The following is a 27,474-nucleotide window of genomic DNA, read 5'->3' on the forward strand; positions in this document are numbered from 1 at the left end:
CAGAAAACTATTAAACCAATGGGCAATGTAGGGTATTGATTACCTCAGCTTGTTAGGAAGTATGAAGTTCAGGTGGAGACTGTCCAAGATGTCACATTTCTCGGTAGAGTTTGATGCAGACAGGCAGCCAACCTCACTCCCCAGTCGGCCTCGTTGCTCCAGTTCACCTGAACTGTATTCCCATGATTCATCAGGATCTGCTTCATAAAGCGTCAGGTAGTTTCTCCTGGCAACAGATAATGAGAGGGCAGTTAATGAAGCGCACAGTATCCAGTGCTTTATTAATAGGGGCACAGAGTATAAAAGCAAGGATGCCATAGGATCCAGGTTCAGCCTCAACTAGAGGACTGCATGTGAAATAAAACTGGAAATACTCAGTACGTCTGGCAGCATCTGTAGAGAGGGAAAAAAAAAGTTCATGTAGAAAACAAAAATAGCCAAAGAACTGCAGATGCTGGAAATCAGAAACAAAATCAGAAATTACAGGAAAAGCTCAGAAGATCGGGCAGCATCAGTGCAGAAAAAGCAGAGTTGATGTTTTGGCTCAGTTCTGATAGAAGGTCATTGATCTGATACAGTAATTCATATTCTCTCCACAAATGCTGCCCACCCTGCTGAATATTTCCAACATTGTCGATTTGTATGCGACTTGACCAAGGTCTGTGCAGAGTTGTCAGGTTCCCTGCATAACAAAAGGAATGTGTATCAGGTTGGGCCCTTGGGTAATCTGGGTCCAAATCTACGCGCTACCTTTCACTGGACCAGAAGATGCCTACTGTCTTTGGTAAGGCCACAGCAGGCTCCAAGGTGGTCGTGGACTGCTTTTGGGTGCCAACCTCACCTTCTGTCTAATTTGGGCATTAGCATTTAATCATGAGTGCTATGGGGTCAGGACCTAGAATTTACCCGGTGCTTTGGAAAGCTGGTTTTCCTTCCTTCCTTCAGTGGAGAAGTACACTGATTCCATCTAATGCAGACCAAAAACAACACAATTCTCAATGATAGATAGTGGTGTGTTGGCAATGCCACTAGAAATCCAGAGACTCAGATTAATGCTTTCAAATGCAGTTGCAAGTCCAACCATGAAGTCATTGTCAATTATCATAAAAGTCCATCTGTTCCACTAATATCTTTTGGGAAGGGAACTTACTTGGTCTGGTCTACATGTGACTCCAAACTCTCAGCAACATGGTTGACACTTAGCTGCCTTCTGATATGGCCGAGCAAGTGAATCAATTCCAGAGCAGTAAGGGATGAGCAACAAATTCTGCTCTTGCCATTAACAACCAGATACATGAAAGAATTAAGAAACATTATTCAGATCAGGTAAGATGAAGAAACTTAAGCTGGATGGAGGTTTGCTCACTGAGCTGGAAGGTTCATGTTCAGACGTTTCGTCACCATACTAGGTAACATCTTCAGTGAGCTTCCGGATGAAGCTGGCATTGTCCGGAGGCTCACTGAAGATGTTACCTAGTATGGTGACGAAACGTCTGAACATGAACCTTACAGTTCAGTGAGCAAACCTACATCCAGTGCCTCAAACCGAGCTACAAATCTTCTCAAAACATTAAATTTAAGCTTTTAACTATTCTTTGTGCAAATGTACCTTAAGGAAATTCCAATAATTAGACTAATCCAATGATTAACAGGGATAAACTAAACAGATAAATGTCAAATTAAGCTTTTTTTCAAAATGTTTTTTGATAGCTAATTCTATAAATGCAGCAATACAGACCAAAAAGTGTTAATGTAATAAAGCTCAGTTTGGGTGGCATGGTGGCTCAGTTGTTAGGACTGCTGCCTCAGCGCCAGGGGCCCAGGTTCAATTCCAGCCTCAGGCAACTGTCTGTCTGGAATTTGCACGTTCTCCCCGTGTCTGCATGGGTTTCCACCAGGTGCCCCAGTATCCTCCCACAGTCCAAAGATGCATAGGTTAGGTGAATTAGCCTCGAGAAATGCAGGGTTACAGGGATAGCTGGGATTCTCTTCGGAGAAATTGATGTGGACTTCATTGGCTAAATGGCTTGCTTCTGCACTGTAGGCATTCTGAGCGCAAATAGATGATCTTAGGGTGGGCAACTGAAGTGAATGGACATCTTGGTGGAAGCAGAATCAAACTGGTTTGAATAGGTCAGGGTCTAGATTAGAGTGGTGCTGGAAAAGCACTGCAGGTCAGGCAGCATCCGAGGAGCAGGAAAATCGACGTTTCAGGCAAAAGCCCTTCATCAGGAATTTGCCCGAAACGTCGATTTTCCTGCTCCTCAGATGCTGCCTGACCTGCTGTGCTTTTCCAGCACCACTCTAATCTACACTCTGATCTCCAGCATCTGCAGTCCTCACTTTCGCCTGAATAGGTCAGGGTCTGCGCTTGTGATTCATTGCTTCACTAGCAATTAAAAGATGTTGAGGCCTCTGGGACCATTTCCCAGTGAGAAGTGAAACAATTGAGAAAATAAATAAAGATCAAACAAATAGAAATGAAATCAATTTTATGAAATCCAACCAAATCTTGGAGCAGTTTGATTAAAAGTTTTCAAAATCTTAAGTTAGGGCACAAGATAAACTATTTCCTCTGGTGGGAGGGCAAGGGATGTTGAGGTTCATTTGAAGGATTCAACAGGACATCAGACTTTTTTGGAAAGTAATGGTGTGTGAGGATATGGGGAAAAGCCAGAAGGTTGATACTAGATAATTGATCTGAAATGGATAATATAACTGGTACTGGCATGATGGACACAATGTACAGTAATAAATGTGATTCTGGGAAGTCTAAGGTTAGAGAACAAAATGTAAAAATTAGAGAAAGACCTTTCAGGAACTACAGAATGTGGTCATCAGGAACACAACTGCCAATGTTGGCAGCACAGTGGCCATTGCTAAATGGCTGGAGCTAGGACATCTGCCCTTCACAGAGTAGTAATCCCCACTTCAGGGAGCTGCCAACCAGTCAGACAAGGTGGCAATCCTGCAGTGCCAGTGGAAGCAATTGCCACTGTTGGAACCGCAAGCACTTCTTTGAGGAAGTGATTAAGTTGATAGATGAATGAAGGGCTGTAGATGACATATAAATGGACTTTAGTAAGGCATTTGATAAGGTTCACCATGGTAAACTATTGGAGGAAGTGAAGTCACGTGTTGTGCAGGGTGTTCAAGCTAGGTGGATAGAGAACTGGGCATAAGTGTGTACTGCAGTTGCTGGAGATTACAGTCAAGATTAAAGTGGTGCTGAAAAAGCACAGCAGGTCAGGCAGCATCCGAGGAGCAGGAAAAATCGCCCTTCATCTGGATAAAGAATTGGTTGAGCAACAGGAGACAGAGAGTAGTGGTTGAAGGGAGTTTCTCGAAACGGAGAAAGGTGACCAGTGGTGTTCCACAGGGGTCAGTGCTGGGGCCACTGTTGTTTGTAATATACATACATGATCTGAAAGAGGGCATTGGTGGTCTGATCAGTAAATTTACAGATGACACAAAGATTGGTGAAGTAGCAGAAAGCATAGGGGACTGTCAAAGAATACAGGAAAATATAGATAGACTGGAGAGTTGGACGGAGAAGTGGCAGATGCAGTTCAACCCGGTCAAATGTGAGGTGATGCATTTTGGAGGGTTTAATTCTAGGGCGAACTATACTGTAAACTGAAGAGCTTTGGGAAATGTTGATAAGCAGAGAGATCTGGGAGTTCAGGTCCATTGTACCCTGAAGGTGGCTGCACAGGTGGATAGAGTGGTCAAGAAGGCATATGGTATGCTTGCCTTCATCGGACGGGGTATTGAGTATAAGAGCTGTAACATTGTACAAGACTTTAGTTTGGCCGCATTTAGAAATTTGGGGCAGCATGGTGGCTCAGTGGTTAGCACTGCTGCCTCACAGAACCAGGATCCCAGGTTCAATTCCAGCCTCGGGTGACTGTCTGTGTGGAGTTTGCACATTCTCCCCGTGTCTGCGTGGGTGTCCTCCGGGTGCTCCGGTTTCCTCCCACAGTCCAAAGATGTGCAGGTTAGGTGAACTGGCCATGCTAAATTGCCCATAGAGTTAGGTGCATTAGTTAGAGTGGGTCTGGGTGGGTTACTCTTCGGAGGGTCGGTGTGGACTGGTTGGGCCGAAGGGCCTGTTTCCACACTGTAGGGAATCTAATACTGTATATACTTCTGGTCACCACATTACCAAAAGAATGTGGGCGCTTTGGAGAGGGTGCAGAGAAGGTTTACGAGGATGTGCCTGGTATGGAAGGTGCTAGCTATGAAGAGAGGTTGAGTAGGTTAGGATTGTTTTCATTAGAAAAAAAGAGATTAAGGGGGTTTTTGTAGACCTGATTTAGGTCTACAAAAATCATGAAGGATATAGACAGGGTGGATAGAGATAAGCTTTTTCCCAGGGTGAAGGATTCAATAATGAGAGGTCACGCGTTCAAGGTGAGAGGAGAAAAGTTTAAGGGGGATACACAAGTAAAGTACTTTAAACAGAGGGTGGCCGGTGCCTGGGACGTGTGCCTGGGTTGCCACCCTGGGGTAGAGGCAGGCACAGTAGATTCATTTAAGGTGCATCTGGACAGATGCATGAATAGGTTGGGAGCAGAGGGATTTAGATCCTTAGGAATTGGGCGATAGGTTTAGACAGTGGATTTAGATCAGCACAGGCTTGGAGGGCCGAAGGGCCTGTTCCTGGGTTGTAAATTTTCTTTGTTCAGTCTCCAGATTCTAAATCCCAGTCACAAAACAGAAAAAAGCCCTTCAGCCCATCAAGTGGGCCTAGGTTTAAGGTGAGAGGGAAAAGGGACCTAAGGCGCAACATTTTCACACAGAGGGTGATGCATGTGTGGAATGAGCTGCCAGAAGAAGTGGTGGAGCCTGTTACAATTGCAATATATAAAGGCATCTGGATGGGTACATGAATAGGAAGGTTCAGAGGGATGTGAGCCAAATATTGGCAAATGGGACTGCATTCATTTAGGATATCTGGTCGGCATGGATGTGTTGGACCAAAGGGTCTGGTTCCATGCTGTACAGCTCTATGACTCTACTGTCTGCGCATCCAGGACTAAGGTAAAAAAGGGAGGCCACTAGGTTGGGGAGGATGAGAGGGTTGGGAGTAAGAGTACACAGCTTTATTGGAATAGTCAAGAGTGAGGCAGCACCCTGGGGTGAGGATAAACCTGGGGACAAGAGAAGGGTCCAATCAGGAAAGGGAGCCTATGATCGAGACACCAGTATTTCACTTCCATATATTTTTTAAAACTCCTTCTCAAACTGTCAGGGTGGAATGTCCAGGTTCTTCTTCTTAGGCAACCCTTCAAGGTCAAGACTGATCATTCTGAGATAGCTAGCAAGTCCAACCCACAATCTGCAGCCACTGCCACGGTGCAGGGCAGGCAGTATTTGAGAGGGTGGGTGCGTTGTTTCAAAATTTGTGCGATCCCTCCCTCTTGATACCTCCAATCGGCTTCTGCACATTCCCGATGAAGTCTCTCGTTGCCTTCCCAGATTTGCCTTCTCCATTTCGGCTGACCACAAGCCAGGCAATCCTATACAAGCATCTCTAAAACATTACTATGGCCCTCCAAGCCAGAGATTAAGGTCATGGCTTACCAGACAGCTTCAGAAACTTTGGCAACCTGCAATAGGTACCACAGAACAATGGAGGCACCAGCGGCAACTTCAACATCTTCCCCAAACTCAGCAGAAAGAGAGTCATCCAAGAGCAGCATCCTGTTCCATGCCAACAAGCTGAGTATTACAGTGATCTTAGTGCTGTTGGGCACAACTTCACTGATTCTAGAGGGTCAGGCAGCAATGTGGACCTCAAACTGCAAAGGATGCACAGCTTTATTCAATATTAATGAGGAATATAGCAAACAATTTCTCCCCCATTTAATTTATAAAACAATGTGACAGTGCAAAATGGTTACACATGTATCACCTTGAACATCTGCAGGATGGAGAAAATGCATGTGACATCTCAAGCATTTGTAGTAATTTTCCTAACAATGTAAATGGGATTTTTGTGAAGTCAATATTGCTGCAAGACGTCAAGGAATTGAAGAGATTCAATATCAGCCACAACGATTACATCAGGCAACAACTGGGCTTCAGTTAATTCCTTCAACTAACAGGCAAAAATGCAACAATTTAAACTAGTTCTATTTGAAAGGCTTTTTTTGTTAGGAAGGAAAATAGATTTTACAGCATCAACACAACTGTTAAGGTAAGGCTAGTCCATAGAATGTACAGAGGTTTTCATATAAAACTTTGCAAGCAACATATGAAAAATTCACCCAGGTACCAATAGATTGCTGCTGTGCATTTAAATAGTTTCTCATTTTGACAATGAATTGTTGTGCACTGAGGCAGGCTCAGGAATCTGCAACATCCATTTGCCATTGTACTTCCTAAAACCATAAGAAATACAAACAGGAACAGGCTATTCAGCTAATTGAGCATGTTCCACCATTCAATAGGATCATGGCTGATCCCATGTTTCTCATGTCCATTTTCCTGCATTTTCCCCATAAACACAGATAAATTCTTGATCCATGGAGGAATCAATCTCAGTCGTAAATATACACAACGGCTTGCCCCGCACAGCCCTCTGTGGCAAGCAGTTCCAAAGACTTTCTACCCTCAGACAAGAAATTCCTCCTGATCTCAGTCTTAAATTGACATCTCCTTATTCTGAGACTATGCCATCTGGTCCTAGACTCTCCCATGCAGAGAAATATCCTCTCAGCATTTCTCAACCTGTTGAGTCCCTTAAAATCTGGTATGTTTCAATGAGATCACCTCTCATACTTGTAAATTTTAGACAGTAAAGTCCCAACCTGTTTAACCTTTGCTCATCCCTCCATACCGGGGATCATCCAGTGAAAAAATATCTTTCCATAGATAGTTTCCATGGAAACTGCTCAAAATACTCCAGGTGTGGTCTCACCAGCACCTTGTGCAGTTGCAGTAAGACTTCCCTTATACACCAACTACCCTTGAAATAAGGGCCAATGTTCCATTAGCCTTCCTGATTACCTGCTGCAGCTGTGTGCTAGCTTTCTGTTTTGTGTATAAGTACCCCCAAGTCCCTTTGTGTTGCAGGTTACTGCAGCTTTCCCTCATATAAATAATACTCTGTTCTTGGGTTCTCCCTTCCAAAATGAACAACCTCATAATTCCCCACATTGTATACCATTTGCCAATTTTTCGCCCACTTACTTAACCTCTTGATCCCTTTCTGTTTGTATCCCCTTCAAAACTTGCCTGTCCACCTATTTGTATGTCATCGGCAAATTTGGCTACAGCTCATTTACTTCCTTCCTCCAAGTCATTAACATATACCATAAACAGTTGTGGCCCCAGCCTGATCCATGTGGAACCTCCCCAAACATGAAAAAGAACTCCTTATCCCCACTCACTGTTTCCTGACCATCAGCTAATTCTCTATCCATACCAATATATTATCTCCAACACCGTGGGCTCTCATCTTGTGACTTCACGTTTTGTGAGGTACCTCATCAAATGCCTTCCGAAAGTTCAAACACAACACATCTACTGGTTTCCCCACTATCCACCCTGGTTGAGAATTCCGTGAAAATTTCTAATAAATTAGTTTGACATGATTTCCCCTTTCATAAAACCTTGCTGTGACTCTGCTGATTAGATTATGATTTTCCACATGTGTTGCTATTGCTTCCAGAATAATTGATTCCAACATTGTTTCCCAAGAATACATTTTTGGCTAATCAGGCTATAGTTACCTGCTTATTTCCTCTCTTCCTTATTGGATAAGGTGTTACATTAGCGTTTTACCACTCCCCAAGGACCTTTTCAGAAAATTACAATAATACCTCCATTATCCCTAACTTTAGTATCCTGCTCCATGGCTCCAGAGAATGTGTTTTCCAAAATTATAGTAATTGTAATCAGGTGGACCTCTGAATATGAGGTCCTTGATTGGGGTTGTTAGCCTGGGCGAATCAGGAAGCCCTGCCTGACCAGTATAAAGAGCAGATAGCCCGGGTGTCCCTTGGAGACGGAGCACACGGTGTCTACCAACACCCTCGAGCTTCTCAGGGAAAGGTGGGTGCCGCAGGGAGTGGAGTGCATCATTTCTCTCTCCAACTCTATTTTAATTTAGTCCCTACCCTCCCCTTCACTGTTTTTGATCACACAGCACTGTCCTTTGATGTGAAGGGCAGTGTTTGTCACTGGCCACCCAGGTGTTTTCCTATCTTCCTGGTGGTGGAATTTGAATAAAGATTCATGCACTTTGTGTCTTTCACTGTGTCTCACACCTGCACACACACACCATGGGTGCTGGGGGAAAAAAATAAGCACTACCGCAGTTAGGTGGTAATGTGGGGGTTAACAGGAAAAAAAAAGAAAAAAAAAAGAACAGGAGTGTCGCCGCCTCCGGAATTTTAATTTTGAAAAAAAAATTTAAAAAAATAAAGAGCAGATAGCCCGGGTGTCCCTTGGAGAGGGAGCACACGGTGTCTACCAACACCCTCGAGCTTCTCAGGGAAAGGTGGGCACCACAGGGAGTGGAGTGCATTATTTCCCCCTCCAACTCTATTTTGATTTAGTCCCTACCCTCCCCTTCACTGTTTTGATCACACAGCACTGCCCGTCACTGGCCACCCGGGTGTTTTCCTATCTTCCTGGTGGTGGAAATTGAATAAAGATTCGTGCACTTTGTGTCTCTCACTGTGTCTCACACCTGCACACACACACCATGGGTGCTGGGGAAAAAATAAGCACTACCGCAGTTAGGCGGTAGTGTGGGGGTTAAAAAAAATATAAACAGCAAATAGCCCGGGTGTCCCTTGGAGACGGAGCACACAGTGCCCACCAACACCTTCGAGCTTTTCAGGGAAAGGTGGGCACAACAGGGAGTGGAGTGCATTATTTCCCTCCCCAACTTTATTTTGATTTAATCCCTGCCCTCCCCTGTCACTATTTGATCACACAGCACTGCCCTTTGATGTGAAGGGCACTGCTTGTCACTGGCCACCCAGGTGTTTTCCTGTCTTCCTGGTGGTGGAAGTTGAATAAAGATTCGTGCACTTTGTGTCTTTCACTGTGTCTCACACCTGCACACACACACACCATGGGAGCTGGGGAAAAATAAGCACTACTGCACTTAGGTGGTAAAAGAAAGAAAAAACAGGAGTGTCAGGGGTTCAAAAAAAAACAGAAATGACAGACACTCTGTTCACTCTGAGAGCTGCCTCTGAGGGAGCTGGATCAGTGTAGAGTAAAAAAAATATAAACAGCAGATAGCCCGGGTGTCTCTGGAGAAGGAGCACACAGTGTCCACCAACACCCTCGAGATTTTCAGGGAAATGTGGGCACTGCAGGGAGTGGAGTGTATTATTCCCCCCTCCAACTCTATTCTGATTTGATCCCTGTCCTCCCCCTCACTGTTTGATCACACAGCATTGCCCTTTGATGTGAAGGGTACTGCTTGTCACTGGCCACTCGGGTGTTTCCTTTCTTCCTGGTGGTGGAAACTGAATAAAGATTTGTGCACCTTGTGTCTTTCACTGTGTCTCACACCTGCACACACACAATATGGGTGCTGGGGAAAAATAGCACTACAGCAGTTAGGTGGTAGTGTGGGGATAAAATGTATTTAAAAATATAAACAGGAGGTGGTGTCCCTGGAGAAGGAGCACACAGTGTCTACCAACTCCCTTGAGCTGTGGGTGCCGCAGGGAATCGAGTGTATTATTTCCCCCTCCAATTCTATTTTGATTTAATCCCTGCCCTCCCCTTCACTGTTTGATCACACAGCATTGCCCTTTGATGTGAAGGGCAGTGCTTGTCACTGGCCACTTGGGTGTTCCTTTGCTTCCTGGTGGTGGAATACAAATAAAGATTTGTGCACCTTGTGTCTTTCACTGTGTCTCACACCTGTACACACACAACATGGGTGCTGGGGAAAAATAAGCACTACCGCAGTTAGGCAGTAGTGTGGTGGGAAAAAATAGAAAAAATATATAAACAGGAGATCCTCCTTGGAGAAGGAGCACGCAGTGTCCACCAATATCCTTGTGTTTTCAGGGAGAGGTGGGCACCATGAAGCGTAGAGTGTTCTACTTCCCCCTCCAATTGTATTTTGATTTAATCCCTACCCTACCCGCCCTTTCACCTTTTCGATCACTTAGGCAATGCCTCTACAGAGAAGGGTGCTGCTTGTCACTGGTTACTCGAGTGCTGTTTCTTCCTGGTGGTGGAGTATGAATAAAGTTTCTGCATTCACTGTGTCCTACACCCACACGACATGGGTGCTGGGAAGAACTAGGCACTACCGCTGTTTGGTAGTAGTGTAGGAGTTTAAAAAAGATATATACATAAACAGGGGATTTAGAATCTCCTCAGTTCAGGGACTGACTCCGAGCTGGCTGGCTAAAGCCAGTGTACTGTGCGTAACTAAGTAAAGGATGAGTTGGTGATGAGGTACTGGCCTCTGTGTACTTATTTCAGAAATACTGGACCAAATCAGGAAATCTCTCACATTTTTGACTCAGTTCATTAAATGTTGCAATGCAGATTAGGATTAGTTTTCATCTACAAATGGTCCGTTACTGTATTGGCTTTGCAAATGTTAATACAGTATTCATGCTTAAAACAGAGTAGTATTAAATCCCCTAAAATCTAACCTACCTTAACCTGAGTAGTCAGAAATTCAAGTACAATACTTTCAAAAATTATATCTGAGTTGAAAAAAACCTGTCTGATTCTCAGTCATTTGTCATTATCTTTGATTGTCTTTCTCCCAATTCCTTCTATACATCTTTTTCATCTCAATACTAGTTCTCCAAGCATGATATATTGCACCTACAAAGGAACCAATAGGCAAGCAGAAATTTAATTTGCTCAATAGCTTAATAAAGGTAATCTTGCATATATTATTGTAGTTAATTCAGATTTTGTTGCAATTTTCCACAATAACTCAGTCAGCAATGTGTCCCCAAATAAAAGTGCGCCCTTGTCCAGACCAACATTAATCTCTTAGACAACATCACTAAGAGTGATTGTTCTGGAAGAACTCAGCAGGTTAACTCTGCTTTCTCTCCACAGATGCTGCCAGACTTACTGAGTTTTTTGAAACATTTATGTTTTTGTTTCTGAGTTCCAGTATCCGCAGCTCTTTGTTGTTTTTAACACTAAAAGAGATTATCTAGTAATCATCTCATTGCAGTTTCAGGAACCCAGCTGGTCACAAATTGTCTCCTCTACTTCCTTTCTGACAATGGCGACTTCAGTTCAGAGGCATGTCATTTCCTGTGAAGCACTTTGAAATCTCCTGAGGTTATGAAAATGCAAAGTTACATAAACATAAGTTCAATGTTGTTTTATTCATTCACAGGATGTGGGCATCGATGTTTAGGGCAGCATTTGTTGCCCAAGAAATGGTGGTTGTGAGCTGTTTTCTTGAACGACTTACTGTACATTTTGAGATGTAGACACCCACGATGCTATCGTGGAGGGAGTTCCAAGGTTTTGATCCAGTGACAGTGAAGTGATAGGATAGGAAGTGATAGGGTAGTCCCATCCTGTTTCTTTTGATTTAACCAGGTCGCTTGTTAGGCCAGTTCACACTGCAATTCGGGGTCAACCAGATTGCTGTGGGTCTTGAGTCACATACAGAGCAGTCTGAGTAAGGATGGCAGATTTCCTTCCCAAAAAGGCATTCATGAAACAGATGGGCTTTTACAACAATTAATAATGGTGACAACCAGGTTTACTTTTGATTCCAGGTTTTACAGGATGAAATTTTACCACCTGCCAAACGAAAGTCATTAAAATGCTCATTTCAACACCTCAATTGCCCCAATGAATACCACACAGCACTGAATTACTTTGCCATTCGATAGGATAATGGTTTATCTGATTAGAATTTTCTTTAACAGTTAGGTTTTTATACTCACACATACTCAAGGGTGCAAGAGTCCCAAGAAAAGTGCAAAATGTCACCACACACAGCACTTCCTTTGGTACAAAATCTTAGTTACAAAAGTAGAAAAATAAAGAAATAGGTTTAAAAGATCAGCAGTACAATTTTTAGTATAAAAGTTGGAAAACAGAGAAATGTCGTCAAATATTGCGATCCTTTTCTGAAGCCATGGGCCTGCACACACCCCAGGTTGGGCATCCCTAAGAGAGCTCACTTTCCCCTGCACTGGGCCAAGAGCTGCCCAGCTACTCACCAGCCACATTTGCCACCGACCACCACTGCTGACCTCCATCGGTCAGTCCAGGCTTCTGCCCCGACCGCCCATGGGTGATTAATTCCAGCTATCCCCCCAATAAACTTTCATCATCTGCTTATCAAAAACTAACACTGTTTACACTGCCTTTTGAATTGAAGAGTTCCGAAGATTCTCAAGCATCTGCAAGGAAATAACTCTGTTTATCTCTGTCTAATATGGGCAACCCCTCATGCTTAAATGTTGACCAACCCCACACTGGTTTTAGATTCTCCCACAAGAGGAAGCAGTCCTTTTGTTACATCTCACTTGGTAGCGAACTGGAGATTAAACCCTGCTATTTCCGGAGTCATCACAAAAGTTAAAGCTTTATAAAAAGTAGGTAAAGTTCCCCAAAATGCCTGATTTTCAGACTCCAGTTGACTGAAAGCATCAACCAAAGAAAGTGAGGACTGCAGATGCTGGAGATCAGAGTCTCGAGAGTGTGGTGCTGGAAAAGCACAGCAGGTCAGGTAGCATCCGAGGAGCAGGAGAATCAACGTTTCAGGTATAAGCCTGACCTGCTGTGCTTTCCCAGCACCACACTCCCGACTGAAAGCATCGACCAGGTTTTTGTACCAAACAAAAATCATTATTTATTACAAGTAAATAAATTCTAGCAACAGATAAGCAATTATTAACTGTCAGCATATCATACTATTCATTGAAACTCTAATCTCCTTCTAAACTTTCCCTTACGCACATACACGGAAAGACAGAAAGGGAAAACAGGTTTTAAGGCAGAGGGGTAAGACTGGAAAGACAGTTCAGTCGTCTTTGTTCCCAGGTTCTGTTGCTGAGATGATCCTAATGACTCTTCTGCTGGCTTTCTTCAGATGCTTCCATTCATTTATAAGAAACACAAAGGTTCACGTATAAAACATCCCTGACCTATCAGCTAAAAGTCACAGCTTACAATAACGGTTGCAAAAAGATAAATTTGTTTTCTTTGCAGAATTACAGAATCACAGAGCTGTTAAAGTGCAGGAGGAGCCAATTGGCCCACTTGCCTGTACTGCCCCTCAAATTAGCATTATTACCTGGTGCTAATGTCACACTTTTTCCCCATATCCTTGCACACTATCTCCATTCAAATAATTAGCCAATGCTCCCTCAAATGCCTCATTTGAAACTGTCTCCACCATATTTCCAGACAACTACTCACTGAGTGAAAAGGTTTGGTTTCCCATCACCTTTGCTTTTTTTTTGCACATCAGTTTTAATCTATGCTCTCTTGGTTTTATTCCTTTTACAAGAAGAAACAGCTCCTTCTTATCCAGCCTGTTCATGATACTGAAAACCTCTTCTCTCCAAGGAGAACAGTCCCAATGTCTTCAATCTGTCCTTAACTGAAGTTTCCCATGCCTAGAAGCAAACTTGTAAATTACTCCTGCACTCTTCAGGTTTAAAGTTAGTTTTGAATGCAGAGAGACTGCTCTCAAACTGAGGAAGAATTGAATACTTGTTTCTCTCCCTAACTTTTTACCAGCTCCAAATTACTTCATTTATCTGAGAATCCACAGATAATCCACAGTTGTTCACAAGCAAAAGTCTCTGCCATCGATAACTAGTCATTAGTCCATAGACAAATCTGCTTGTGGTTACCAACCTTGTTGAAATAGGGTGCAGGATTATCGGGGGAAAGCAGAAGATTGACACGAAGTAGAGCTGAATATGTATATTTTTCCAAGGATGTAATTATTTGAATAATAAAGGGGGTGAAACATGCCACAAAACCATGCTTCATTTACATGTGCACAGTACTCGAATGGTCTTGCATCCTCAGAACCAGCTCTCAGAGTTAACAGAACCTCTGACACTAGGGTTTAAATCTGTCAGCCAGGGCTCCCTAATTGGATCAGGTTCATGGCCCCAATCAGGTGTTATGGACCAGGCCAGACACCTCAAAACATTTCAAGACCCTACATAGCTAGCTGTTTTAAGAAGGTGTAACATGGATATTCCAGGAGAGATGCTGCTGGACAAGCCACTTACAGAATTTAGTTACAAGATTACTGAAGGAATCACAAACTAAAGAGAACAGAATACCGATAACCTTAACCTCTCCAAAAACCCAACAGAACATCCTAACTTAATGATGCTGTTCCAAATATTTGCAACATAAACAACCCTTGGCACAAAAAGTAAAATCAAACTCAGGGTCTTACAGGCAAGAGGTCATAGAGAGTATCAGCCTGGAACTGCGTCTATGGGTCCAGCAGCTTTTACTACACTGCTACTAAAAAACAAACCAAACCAGAGAAAAGCTGAGCTGGGAGAACTGGCCACTCCTCTTTCATTGTACAAGTGTTTTTTTTTTAACTTGAAAGGCTTCTGTCTGAGGCAGTATCTGTTAGCTATTATCAAATTGGGCCCAAAGCCTTTCAACCCCAGACTTTTCAGAGTCTGTGTCATTTATAACCTCTCTGAAAAGAGAAGCCAAGGACAGCATAACCTTGTTAAAGAAGCAGTTTTGTCACACCTCCCTACTTAAAAAAATGAACCATGAATTTCCAAAGATGGCTTCATTTTAAAACCCCTTTAACCCAAATTGCTAGCACTCTAAAACGCACATATACATTACATTAACTATAAACATGCAAATATGCACAACTACATTCTGTTTCAGGCTGTCGTACTCCTGCCACCAAACACCTCCGTTTCTCATTCAAATCTCGACAATGTGTCAGCAATCACCTTTTCTTGTCCTGGCACATGCACAATCTTCAAATTGAATGGCTGTAACAACACACTCCATCTAAATAGTCTGGTATTTTTGTCTTTAAGCTTCTTCACAAAACACAGGGGTTTATAATCATAGAATCATAGAGATATGCAGCATGGAAACAGACCCTTCAATCCAAATCGTCCATACTGATCAGATATCCCAGCCTAATCTAGCCCCACCTGCGAGCACCCGGCCCATATCCCTCCAAACCCTTCCTATTCATATGCCCATCCAGATGCCTTTCAAATGTTGTAATTGTACCAGCCTTCACCACTTCCTCTGGCAGCTCATTCCATACACGCACCACCCACAGCGTGAAATAGTTGCCCCTTAGGTCTCTTTTATATCTTTCCCCTCTCACCCTAAACCTATGCCCTCTAGTTCTGGACTCCCCCATCCCAGGGGAAATACTTTGTCTATTTATTCTGTCTCTGCCCATCAGATTTTATAAACCTCTATAAGATCACCCCTTAGTCTCTGACACTCCAGGGAAAACAGCCCCAGCCTGTTCAGCCTCTCCCTATAGATCAAATCCTCCAACCCTGGCAACACCCTTGTAAATCTTTTCTGAACCTTTTAAGTTTCACAACATCTTTCCGATAGGAAGGAGACCAGGATTGCATGCAATATTCCAAAAGTGGCCTAACCAATGTCCTGTACAGCCACAACGTGACCTCCCAACTCCTGTACTCAATACTCTGACCAATAAGGGAAAGCATACCAAACGCCTTCTTCACTATCCTATGTATCTGCAACTCTCCTTTCAAGTAGCTATGAACCAGCACTCTAAGGTCTCTTTGTTCAGTGTATATGATTACTGGTAACAAACACTAAAATGTAACACCAGCACCAAGCTCAAAGTCTCCTTCTCAGCCATCGAATATTTCTGCTGATGAATGTTTAACTTCCTGGACAATTAGCCGATAAGTCCCTCTATCTTTTTGCTGTCTTCTTGCGAGGGCACAGCACCAACACCCACATCACTTGCATCAACAGCCACCTAGAATGGCTTTGCGTAACTAGGCATGGCTAATACTGGGGCAGTGGTTAACACAGCTTTCAGTCTGTCAAATGCCTTCTGACAGTCCACTGTCCACTGTCCACTGAAACTTCATGCCTTCCTTTAGCAATTCAGTGAGTGGAGCAGCCACACTACTAACATTTGATACAAATTTTCAATAAAATCCACTCAATCCCCAGAACCATAGCACTGCTCTTTTCATTGATGTCATCGGAAACTTTCCAGTTACTTTTGGTTTTGCATCTCGTGGGGCCATTTATCCTTGTCCAGTAACATGGTCCAGGGAGGTGACTAGTGTTTTGGTAAATTCACTTTTAGCCAGACTTATCACCAAGCCTGCCTTCCAAAGTCAATCGAACAAGTCTGATAAATGTCGTTGATGTTCCTTCCACGTGTGACTAAAAATCACCAGTCATCAAATATACGATGCAGTTCTTCCCTCTGTGTGTTGTAACCAATAACACATTCTTCTCTTGCTTTCCTTCCCTATTGGTTATGCAGCTGGCGTACTTTTCATGCCAAATAAACTGATACAGTCCATCCGGCATTACAACAACCGAAATTGTCTTTTTTCTTTCTGACAAAGGTACCTGCCAGTATCCTCTGAGCAAGTCCAACTTAGAAATATAAGTTTCTTGTCCCACCTTTTCAACAGTCTTCCAAATGTGGAATCAGATATGCACCAGTCTTTGTAACTGCATTGACTTTGTGGTAGTCCATATATTACCACTGGGTATGATCTGATTTTGGCACAATTACTATGGGTGACCTCCGGTCACTGTTACTCACTTGGATTATGTCATCTTGGAGCATGCGTTTAATCTTGGTTTGAACCTGTGCCAACTTTAGAGGGTCATCCCTATAAGGATTTTGCTTAATTGGAACAGCATCTCCTATATCTACATCATGCATAATTAGGTCAGTACTTCCCAGCTTATTGCCACATATCTCCCTATGTGATAGTAATAACTCTTTCAGGTCATTTCAGTTTTCCTCAGGAAGGTAACTCAATAAATTAGAGCTGAAAATGTGTTGCTGGAAAAGCGCAGCAGGTCAGGCAGCATCCAAGGAACAGGAGAATCAACGTTTCGGGCATAAGCCCTTCTTCAGGAATGCTGCCTGACCTGCTGCGCTTTTCCAGCTCTGATCTCCAGCATCTGCAGTCCTCACTTTCTCCTTTTAACTCAATAAATTATCCCACTTTTTGACATCTTCCTCATTGTCCAATTTAGTTTGAGGAATGTCCAATTCAGAATCCTCTGAATTTGGTTCTTCCCTCTCTGTGTTGTAACCAATAACACAGTCTTCTCTTGCTTTCCTTCCCTGTCAAAATACGTTTTCAGCATATTCACTTGACACACTCTGAGATTTCTTTCTGTCTGGAGTCCTTATCAAATAGTTCACCTCCACTCAATTCCCTTTCAATGTGATACAGTCCACTAAACCTTGCTTTTAAAGGTTCGCCTACCACTGGAAATAACATTAATACCTCATTCCCGGTAGCAAAATATCAAATTTTTGATTTCTTGTCTGCTTGCTGTTTCATTGTACGCTGCAATACTTTTAAATGCTGTCTAGCCAACTCCCCCGCTCTATTTAATCATCCCCAAACTTTGACACATATCTAAATACGTGATCTCTGAATTCTGACTTACCAATTTCTCCTTAATCAATCCTCTCACTCCATGCCCAAAACCTAATCCAAATTGTCTGAATTTGGTCAATTCATTTGATGCATCTCTGATTGCAAAAAGCACAAATGGAATTCCCTTATCCCAATCATTTGGATAGTCTTCACTGTAAGCCCTCAACATGGTTTCAATGTCTGACGCCCCCTTTCTAGTGCTCCCTGTGATTCTGGATGGTAGATAGTAGATTTGAATTTTTTATTCCTAAATTGTCCATCACTTCCTTGAATAATTTTGATGCAAAGTTTGACCCTTGATCTGTTTGTATCTCTGTCAGTAGTCCGGATCTATTGAAATATTTGAGTAATTCCTTTACAATCCTTTTAGCTGTGATATTGCGTAATGAAACGACCTCTGGAAATCTAATGGACACATCCATTATTGTTAACAAATACTGATTCCCACATTTTGTTTGAGGTAGGGGCCCTACACAATCAACCAGGACTCTTGTAAAAGGTTCTTCAAATGCAAAAATAGATATTAAAGCTGCAAGTTTTATTACTGCCTGTGGTTTTCCAATTACCTGACATGTATGACCGTCTGACAAAATTCAAATACATCCTTTTGCAGTCTAGGCCAGTAAAAATGTTTTTGTACTTTAGCTTGTGTTTTTCCTCACTCCTAAATGACCCCCTAGAGGTAGCTCATGCACCACTGGCAACACCTCCTTTCTATACTCCACTGACAATACAGATTTGATTAACTTCTGCTGATTTCTCATTTACCTAAATATGTGATGGTCTCCATTTCCTCATTAAGATGTCATTTTTAAGATAATAACATTCAGGGATACATTCAGATTCTTTTTCTGTGTATGCCTTTTGATACAACTGCTTTAAATTTTCATCTTTCTGCTGTAACTCAGTTAATTTACAAGATGTCTGCTTTGTCAGCTATCTGCTCCTGGTTTGCCTCAACCATCTGATCAAACAGGGTCTCTGCTAATTCCATTTCAACTTTCTTATCTGTACTCTTGGATCTCCCCTGTTTCAACTGTTGACTTTACCTACTGCTCCTGGCCTATACGAGTATACTTTACCATTGCAGGTATATGGTTTAAGAAGATCAGGCACTTCCTCCTTAACCAGCCTCCAACCAGCATGTACATTCTGGTGCAGCTTTCCAGCCTCCACTGTGCTCTCTGTTACCACTCCAACAAAATTCACTGGTTTATCCTGTTTTCCTGCATCTAGCTTCCCAGTGCTTTTCCTAACCCACCAATACTGTGGTTTCATGTGGCCTACTTAATCGCAGTGAAAACATCGGAGCTTTTTAACTTCTCTGTGCCCTTCAACGGTTTCCTTTTCACCCTGTGATAAGTTATCCTTATGATCTTCACCAAGATCTACCTTTCCCTTTCGACGTGAGGATTTCTCTTTTCCCCAATTTCTATCCCTCATGGATTGATAGTGATTCAGGAAGCCAAACTTTGTTTTATGGACCAACTCATAATCATCAGCCATTTCAGCTGCTAATTGTGCCGTTTTAACTCTCTGCTCGTCCACATGAGTTCTCACTACTTTCGGAAGTGAATTTTTGAACTCCTCCAAAACAACTGTCTAAAAGCATTGTTTACTCTATTTTTAATTCCCTTATTCACCTATGAACATTACTTTGTTTGATCCTTTGAAACCAAATATAGGTTTGACCAGGGACCCTCCTTAAATTCCTGAAACGTTGTCTGTCGGCTTCTGGTACAAGCTCATATGCATTTAAGATGGCTTTCTTCACCTCTTCATACACCACTCTGATAGTGATGTGAATACTTCACTAGCTCTACCTACAAGTCTTTTTTTGGATCAACAAAACCCACATGGTCACTGGCATTCATTTAGCCACTTTTTCAAATAGGCAATGCTTGAACATATTTAAACAGACCCCCTCCAGGCCTTTGAGTACCATGGGTTGGCTCATCCTAACTTTCTTCATCACTAAGCCTTCCTCTCCATCCTTTTCAGCTGACTTTCTTGTCTAAGTCGAAGAAACGTCGATTCTCCTGCTCCTCGGATGCTGCCTGACGAGCTGTGCTTTTCCAGCATCACAATCTTCGACTCTGATCTCCAGTGCTCACGTTCTCCCCTTTCCTAAGTGCCAATGTCTGAAATTCAAATTCCCTTTCTTTCTTCCTTTCCTCTCTCTTCTCTATCTCTTTCCTTTTCTCTCTCCTCTGCTTTTAATCGTAATGCAAACTGTTTCATTTCTGTTGGCCTTTCCTAGTCCTTTGCCTCTAACTAAAGCTGCTTCATTTTCAATTGAATTTCAGCCATTTCTAAAGATTCTGATGGCCTCCAGCAACTTTAAATGTTGAGCTATTAATGTAATTATCTCTCCTTTCCTCACAGAAGGAGGCAGCTCCACCTCCAGCCTGTCTGCTAACTCCAGCAGCTTGGCCTTAATTACCTTTTATAAAACCCCCAAGGTCACTTCTTCCACTCTTGGTGACTGAAAGAGCCATTGCTATCCCAAGCACTGTTTAAACCAACCGAATTAACACCCGGAACAAAAAACACTAACACCTACCATTCACAGCCTTCGAGTCCAACAATCCAAATTCCAATTTGGAACTACAGAACAAATTCCGCAAAGAACCCCCAATCTGTTATAGACCAGGCCAGACCGCCTCAAAACATTTCAAGAAGGTAGCCCAGACCCTAACTTTGCTCGTTGTTTTAAGTAGGTGTAAAGTGGATATTCCAGGAGAGATGTGGTTGGTCAAACCACTTCATTTTAAACAAAATAGAATTTATTTACAAGATTACTGAATGAAACACAAACAAAAGAGAACAGAATATTGAATAACTTAACCTCCCTGAAAATCCAACAGAACATCCCAACTTAATGATGCTGTTTCAAATACTTGCAACAATCTCCATAAACCACATTGTACTTCAGCTGCTGTACATTTTCCACTCACTCAACTTATACAAATCCCATCGGAACTCTTCTGCATCCTCTTCATTCTCCCACTTACCTTTGTGTCGTAAACTTGGAGAGATTACGTTTAGCTCCCTCACCTAAATCATTAATATTGTGATTAGCTAGCGTCCAAGTAATGATTCCTGCAGAACTCCATGAGTCATTTTCTGTCACTTGGAAGATGACCTATTTATTTCTACTTTTCATTTTCTGTCTGCTAACCAGTTCATTGTCCATGCCAGTACATCACACCCAGTCCCATGCGACTTAATTTTACACGCTAATTTATTTTGCAGGACCCTATTGCCAGCCTTCTGGAAGTTCGAGTAAACAACATCTACTAGCTCACACATAGTGATTGTAACAAGGTCAGCCAGGTGGATCTCATACAATGGGTTTTCTGTGTGACCAAGCATAAAAGATAAAATCCAACAAAGATTCTTACAGGAGAGAAGTCAGAGAGAGTACCAGCCTGGACCTGCTTCTTTCGGTCCAGCAGCTTTTTCCACACTACTGCTAAACACTAAACCAAACCAGAGAAAAGCGGAGCTGGAAGAACTGGCCACTCCCCTTCATTGTAAATGTGTGTTTTTTTTTACTTGAAAGCCTTCTGCCTGGGGAAGTATCATTAATTATTATCATGTTGGCTCCAAAACCCCTTTAACCCTAGACTTTTCAGAGTCTGTGTCATTTACGATCTCTCTGAAAAAAAAGCCAACGACAGCATAACTTGTTAAAGGGGCAGCTTCGCCACACAGGAAACTCATTCTATGAGATCCACTTGACTGACCTTTTTGTTACAATTGCAGGCGACACAAAGGTAGGTGGGAGGATGAAGAGGATGCAGAATAGTTCCGGTGGGATTTGTATAAGTTGAGTGAGTGGAAAATGTACAGCAGCTGAAGTACAATGTGGATAAATGTGAGGTTATCCACTCTGGTTGCAAAAACAGGAAAGCAGTTTATTGTCTCAATGACAATAGATTGGGAAAGCAGAAGGTGCAGCAAGACCTGAGTGTCCTTATACATCAGCCACTGAAAGTAAGCAACACAGGTAATGAAGGCTTGAAGAGATTAAATGGAATGCTGACCTTCAGTGAGAGGATTTGAATATAGGAGCAAGAATACCTTGCTACTGTCAATAGATGTGAAGCTAGAGAAACACAGCAGGGCATACAGCATCTGAGGAGCAGGAAAGTCAATGCTTTGGCGCAAAATGTTGACTTTCCTGCTCCTCGGATGCTTTCTGACCTGCTGTGTCTCTCCAGCTTCACATCTATTGACTGTAGCTTCCAGCATCTGCAGTCTTTACTGTCTCCATGCCTTGCTACAGTTGTACTTGGGTTTGGTGAGATTATTTCAAGAGTACTGCGTGCCTTTTTGGTTTTGTTATCTGAGGAAGCATGTTCTAGAGCGAGCACAACAAAGGTTTACCAGATTGATTCCTGGGATGGCAGCTCTGACACATGAAGAGAGATTGGATCCATTGGACTGTATTCACTAGAGTTTGGAAGAATGAGGAGGGTTTAATAGAACCCTATAACGTTCTAACAGGACTAGACAGGGTAAATGCAGACAGTATGACCAGGGAATCCAGAAGCAGGATTATAGTCTAAGGATATGGTATAGGACACTTCGGATCGAGATTAGGGGAAAGTTCTTCACCAAGCGTGGCGAGGCTATGAAATTCCCTGCTACAGAAAGCAACTGAGGCCAAAACATTGAATGTTTTCAAGGAGGTAGAATTACATATACTTCTTACAGTTAAAGGGATCAAACAGCATGGAGAGAAAGTAAAAACAAGATAGAGTTGACTCAAGTTGGGGGTAGCACAATGGCTCAGTGGTTAGCACTGCTGCCTCACAGCGCCAGGGACACGGGTTCAATTCCACCCTTGGGCAAGCGTCTGTGTAGATTTCCTCCCACAGCCCAAGGATGTGCAGATTAGGTAGATTGGTTGATAGTGTCCAGGCATGTGTAGATTAGACAAATTAGCCATGGGAAATGCAGAGTTACAGGGATAGGATAGGCGGTTGGTTCTGGGTGGGATGCTCTTTGGAGGGGCAGTGTGGCCTGCTTCCACACTGAAGGGATTCTGTGATCTGCCATGATCATATTGAATAGCAGATCAGGCTCAAAGGGCTGAATAGTCTACTCCTGGTCCTATGTTCTATGTTACACTCCCTTGACTCAATCATCTGCAACTTCAATTTCAGCTCCTGGTTGTTTAAAGTTGTTTACTTGATGTTTGGCAGGAGTGTCAGGTTATTGCCTTCTCAAACATATAACCCATCCTAACAAGCACTATTTTTAAAACCAGTTCTTTCTCATTCCAGTCCGCAGTTTTTAAAAACACTAAAATAAAAGACATGATCTCCACATCTAACTTGTCAAGACCCCTTGGGATCTTACCTGTTTCAATCATTTCACCTCTTAATCTTCCTAACTCCAATGGATACAAACATAGCCTGCCTACCTTTTCCTCATAAAACCAGCCAATTTGAGGTATAACTTCAGTAAATCTTCTTGGAAATTCTTCCAACACATTTACACCATTCCTTAAATAAGGAGACTAGTAATGTACCCAATATTCCTGTAATATCACCAGTGCCCTGTATAGTTAATGCATACCTTCCTTGCTTTAGTATTCAATTCCCCTCGTACTAAGCGATAATATTCTATCAGCTCTCCTGATTACTTGCTGTACCCATAAACTAACTTTTGCAATTCATGCACAAGGACAGCCAGATTCCTCTGCCTCTGAGTTTTGCAGTCTCTCACAATTTGGATAATATTTTTCTTTTATTCTTTCTGCCAAAATAGACAATTTTACATTTTCCCATATTCTACTCCATTTGCCAGATTTTATTTAATCTGTCTCCCTTTTATAGGTTCTTTATGTCCTTTTCAAACCTGACCTTCCTACCTGTTTGTGTATCAACAGCAAATTTGGTGTCATATTGTCAGACTCTTCATCCAAGTCATTTATATAAATTATGAAAGTTGAGGCCCCAGAACTGATTCCTATGGTACACTGCCCAGAAAAGAGCCTGTTGTGCCAACACTCTAATTCCTGGTAGCCAGCCAACCTTCTATCCATGCCAATATGCTACCCACTATACCACAAACTTTTATTTTCCACAGTTGCATTTGATGTGGCATCTTATCAAATACCTTCTATAAATGCAGGAAAGCCATCAATTCTCTGTCACCTCCAGCATTTTCTCAAAGAACTCCAGCAGTCCAAGGACCACACTAGGCCATAGATCAGTCATGATCTCTCACTATTGGAACAGGCTCAAGGTGGCTAAATGGCGTCTTACTGCTCCTATACTTTCTTTAAGAATAGATTCCAACATTTTCCCTAAGACAGATGTTAAGTTAACCAGCTTTCTCTCTCCCTCACATTTTCAATACATTGCTATTTTCAAACTTTATTGGACACCATCATAGCACTAAATCCCAACAATAAAACCCCCATCAACAATTTCCCACTCAATAAGGCCCCCACATCAGCTTCTTCTTTCTCAGTCAGAGGATGGAATTTCTTTCCACGGGGCATACATTTCACAAAAAACATCACACTGTACTAAACGAAGGTGATCGAAGAGACCACAACAAGCACAAGGCATTGCACTTCTAAGCGAAACTGGGAAGGCTTTCACAAGGGTTATGGCTAAAATATTTACAGACTCACAGTCATAGAGATATACAGCACGGAAACAGATCCTTTGGTCCAACTCGTCCATGCCGACCAGATATCCCAACCCAGTCTAGTCCCACCTACCAGCACCCAGCCTTTATCCCTCCAAACCCTTCCTATTCATATACCCATTCAGATGCCTTTTAAATGTTGCAATTGTACCAGCCTCCACCACTTCTTCTGGCAGCCCAGTCCACACATGCACCATCCTCTGCATGAAACAGTTACCCCTTAGGTCTCTTTTATATTTTTCCCCTCTCACCCTAAACCTATGCCCTCTAGTTCTGGACTCCCCCAACCCAGGGAAAATACCTTGTCTATTTACTCTATCAATGTCCCTCATGATTTTATAAACCTCTACAAGGTCACCCCTCAGTGTCCGATACTCCAGGGAAAACAGCCCCAGCCTATTTGAGCTCCCGAGAGCTCAAATCCTCCAACCCTGGCAACATCCTTGTAAATCTTTTCTGAACCTTTTCAAGTTTCCCAACATCTTTCTGATAGGAAGCCCAGGATTGCACACAATGTTCCAAACGTGGCCTAACCAATGTCCTGTACAGCCGCAACATGACCTCCCAGCTCATGTACTCAACATAGTCATAGAGTCATAGAGATGTACATTTGATCACTGTGGAAATGTTTTGTCTCCAGAAGCAGAGTCTGGTTTCCATGGTTGCAGATCTACAGTGGACATGATCTTCTCGACATACCAGGTATGAGAGAGGTGTGAAGAACAGGGTGTACCTTTTTCACATTGCTGTCATTCATTTCACTAAAGCACTCATCATTCTCAGAAGAGCATGATGCCGCAAGCTGTCCACAAAAGCTCCTCAGCCTCATCCTCTTCTTTTATGATAACTTGGATAGTGTAGGGCATGCTAAGGACACCATTTCCAAATGCTCAGGGTGAAGAATGGAGTAAAATAGACTCTTGGTACTTTCTTCTACACTGAAGGGATCGATGGGCAAAGTTACTTACACGCATACAAAATACACCGCCCAAGGCATTAGTGAGACTGCCATTGGAGTATTGTGTACAATTTTGGTCCCCTTACTTGAGGAGGGGTGTAAATGCATTGGAGACAATTTAGAAGAAGTTCATTAGATTGATTCCAGAGATGATGGGCCTGTTCAATGAAGAGAGATTGAGCAGCTGAGGCCTATACTCTTGAGAATTTAGAAGAATGAAAGGAGATGTAATTGAGATACACAAGATTCTGAAAGGGATTGACAAAGTAGACGTGGAGAGGCCATTTCCTCATGTGGGTCAATTCAGAAAGAGAGGCCATAGTTAGGGGATAAGGCGTAGCAGATTAAAACTGAGATAAGGAGCAATTACTTCTCTGAAAGGGTCATGAATGGGTGGAATGCTTACATTGATGAATAAATGGCTGGTGGGTTTACATGACAGTCAAGATTAGAGTGGTGCTGGAAAAGCACAGCAAGCCAGGCAGCATCCGAGGAGCAGGAAAATCAACGGTTCAGGCAAAAGCCCTTCATCAGGAATGATTCTTGATGAAGGGTGTTTGCCCAAAATGTCAATTTTCTTGCTCATTGCATGCTGCCTGACCTGCTGTGCTTTTCCAGCACCACTCTAATCTTGACTCTAATATCCAGCATCTGCATTACCCACTTCTGCCAGGTTTACATGACAGTTGACTTGTGTTAAGTGTTTTTTTTAGTTACTCCAGAACACCATACTTTTCTTTCATACAGAAATGGAAGGAGCTCACCTACAAATAGGTCAGATGACAATCTATAACAATTTGTCCATAGAATCATACAGCACAGAAACAGCTAGTCCATGGTGATCAAGTTTCCAAAATTAAACTCATCCCACTTGCCTGCATTTGGCCCATATCCCTCTAAACTTTTCCGATTCATGCGCCTGTCCAAATATCTTTTAAATGTTCTAATTATACCTGCATCTACCACTTCCTCTGGTAGTTTGTTCCACATTTGACCCACCCACTGTGTGGAAAAAGTTGCCCCTTAGGTCCCTTTTAAATATTTCCCCTCTCACGTTAAAACTATGCCCTTTAGTTTTGAACTCTCCCATCCAAGGGAAAAGACCTTTGCTGTTCATCTTATCTATCCTCCTCATAATTTTATAAATATCTATAAGGTCACCCCTTAGCTTCTTACGCTCCAGTGATAAAAATCCCAGCATATCCTGCCTCTCCTGATAACTCAAACCCTCCAGTCCTGGAAACATCCTGATAAATCTTTTCTGAACCCACTCCAATTTAATAATACTCTTTCTACAGCAAGGCAACTAAAACTGTACACTGTACTCCAAAAGTGGCTTTACCAATGTCCTGTATAATGTGACATCCAGATTGAAAGCAAAGACAAAAATTAGATATCTTGATCAGAAAGTCTCTCAATGCTGATAATGCTGTAACTTGCTCTCCGTTAGAATCATATAGTACAGGAGAGGCCATTCAACTCATCATGTCTGTTTCACTACAAAATACACTACTACCTACACTAATCACACTGTCTTGCACTCGACCCTTAGCCTAGTGTGACGAACCTGTTCTTTGACAAGGGTATATTGTCCTTGGTTTCTTTCAGAGAGGTTCAAAACGACCCAAGGCTCTAACCAGGCTGGGTTTGAAGGGTTTTTGGGGCCTTTTTTGTTTTCCCCTAACTGATAATGCCTCCAGCCTCAGTCTTTCATGTCTTAAAAAGGTATAATCTAAGGGGAGTGGCCAGCTAACTGTGCAGGTAGCCTTCGTTTAGATTCGAGTTAGTTGCAGCTGAACTCCCTCCTCTGATTTGAAACCTGTCAGCTTTCTGTTTAATTTTAATCTTCGTGCTAAGGGCTGTGTTTATTGGGATTGCAAGTATCTTTGGAACAGCATCATTAAGTTGGGATAGTCTGTCAGGTTTTTGGGATAGGATAAGTTATTCGGTATTCTATTTTCTGTTCTTTGTGTTTCATTCTGTAATTTTGTTAATAAATTCCGTTTGTTTAAAACTTGGCAGTCGGATCAGCTAATTCACTCTGCGAATATCCACTAAACACTTACCTGAAACAAACAGCAAAGTCGGGCCTAGTCCTGAATAATAGAATGACACGTCAGATGTTTTACTTTCACGTCAGGAAAACCGGATTTATGGGACAGAGTTTCACAGCTCTGCCCTTCATCTGAATAAGCAACACTCCATAAGACGTGA

General features: G+C 42.5%; 1 protein-coding gene across 4 annotated transcripts in view; it reads right to left on the reverse strand.

The window, feature by feature from the left end:
• oca2 (oculocutaneous albinism II) overlaps positions 1-27,474 on the reverse strand; it is a 546,847-nt gene that overhangs the window by 415,198 nt on the left and 104,175 nt on the right. For all 4 annotated transcript variants that reach the window (XM_043692289.2, XM_087987811.1, XM_043692287.2 and 1 more), the window contains exon 4: positions 44-226. In XM_043692289.2, the coding sequence (XP_043548224.1) occupies positions 44-226 (183 nt within the window). The remainder of the gene's footprint in view (positions 1-43; positions 227-27,474) is intronic.

The sequence above is a fragment of the Chiloscyllium plagiosum genome, unplaced genomic scaffold (assembly GCF_037043375.1).
Source record: "Chiloscyllium plagiosum isolate Xiang-an unplaced genomic scaffold, Cpla_swu_hap1 HiC_scaffold_6, whole genome shotgun sequence".
NCBI lineage: Eukaryota > Metazoa > Chordata > Chondrichthyes > Orectolobiformes > Hemiscylliidae > Chiloscyllium > Chiloscyllium plagiosum.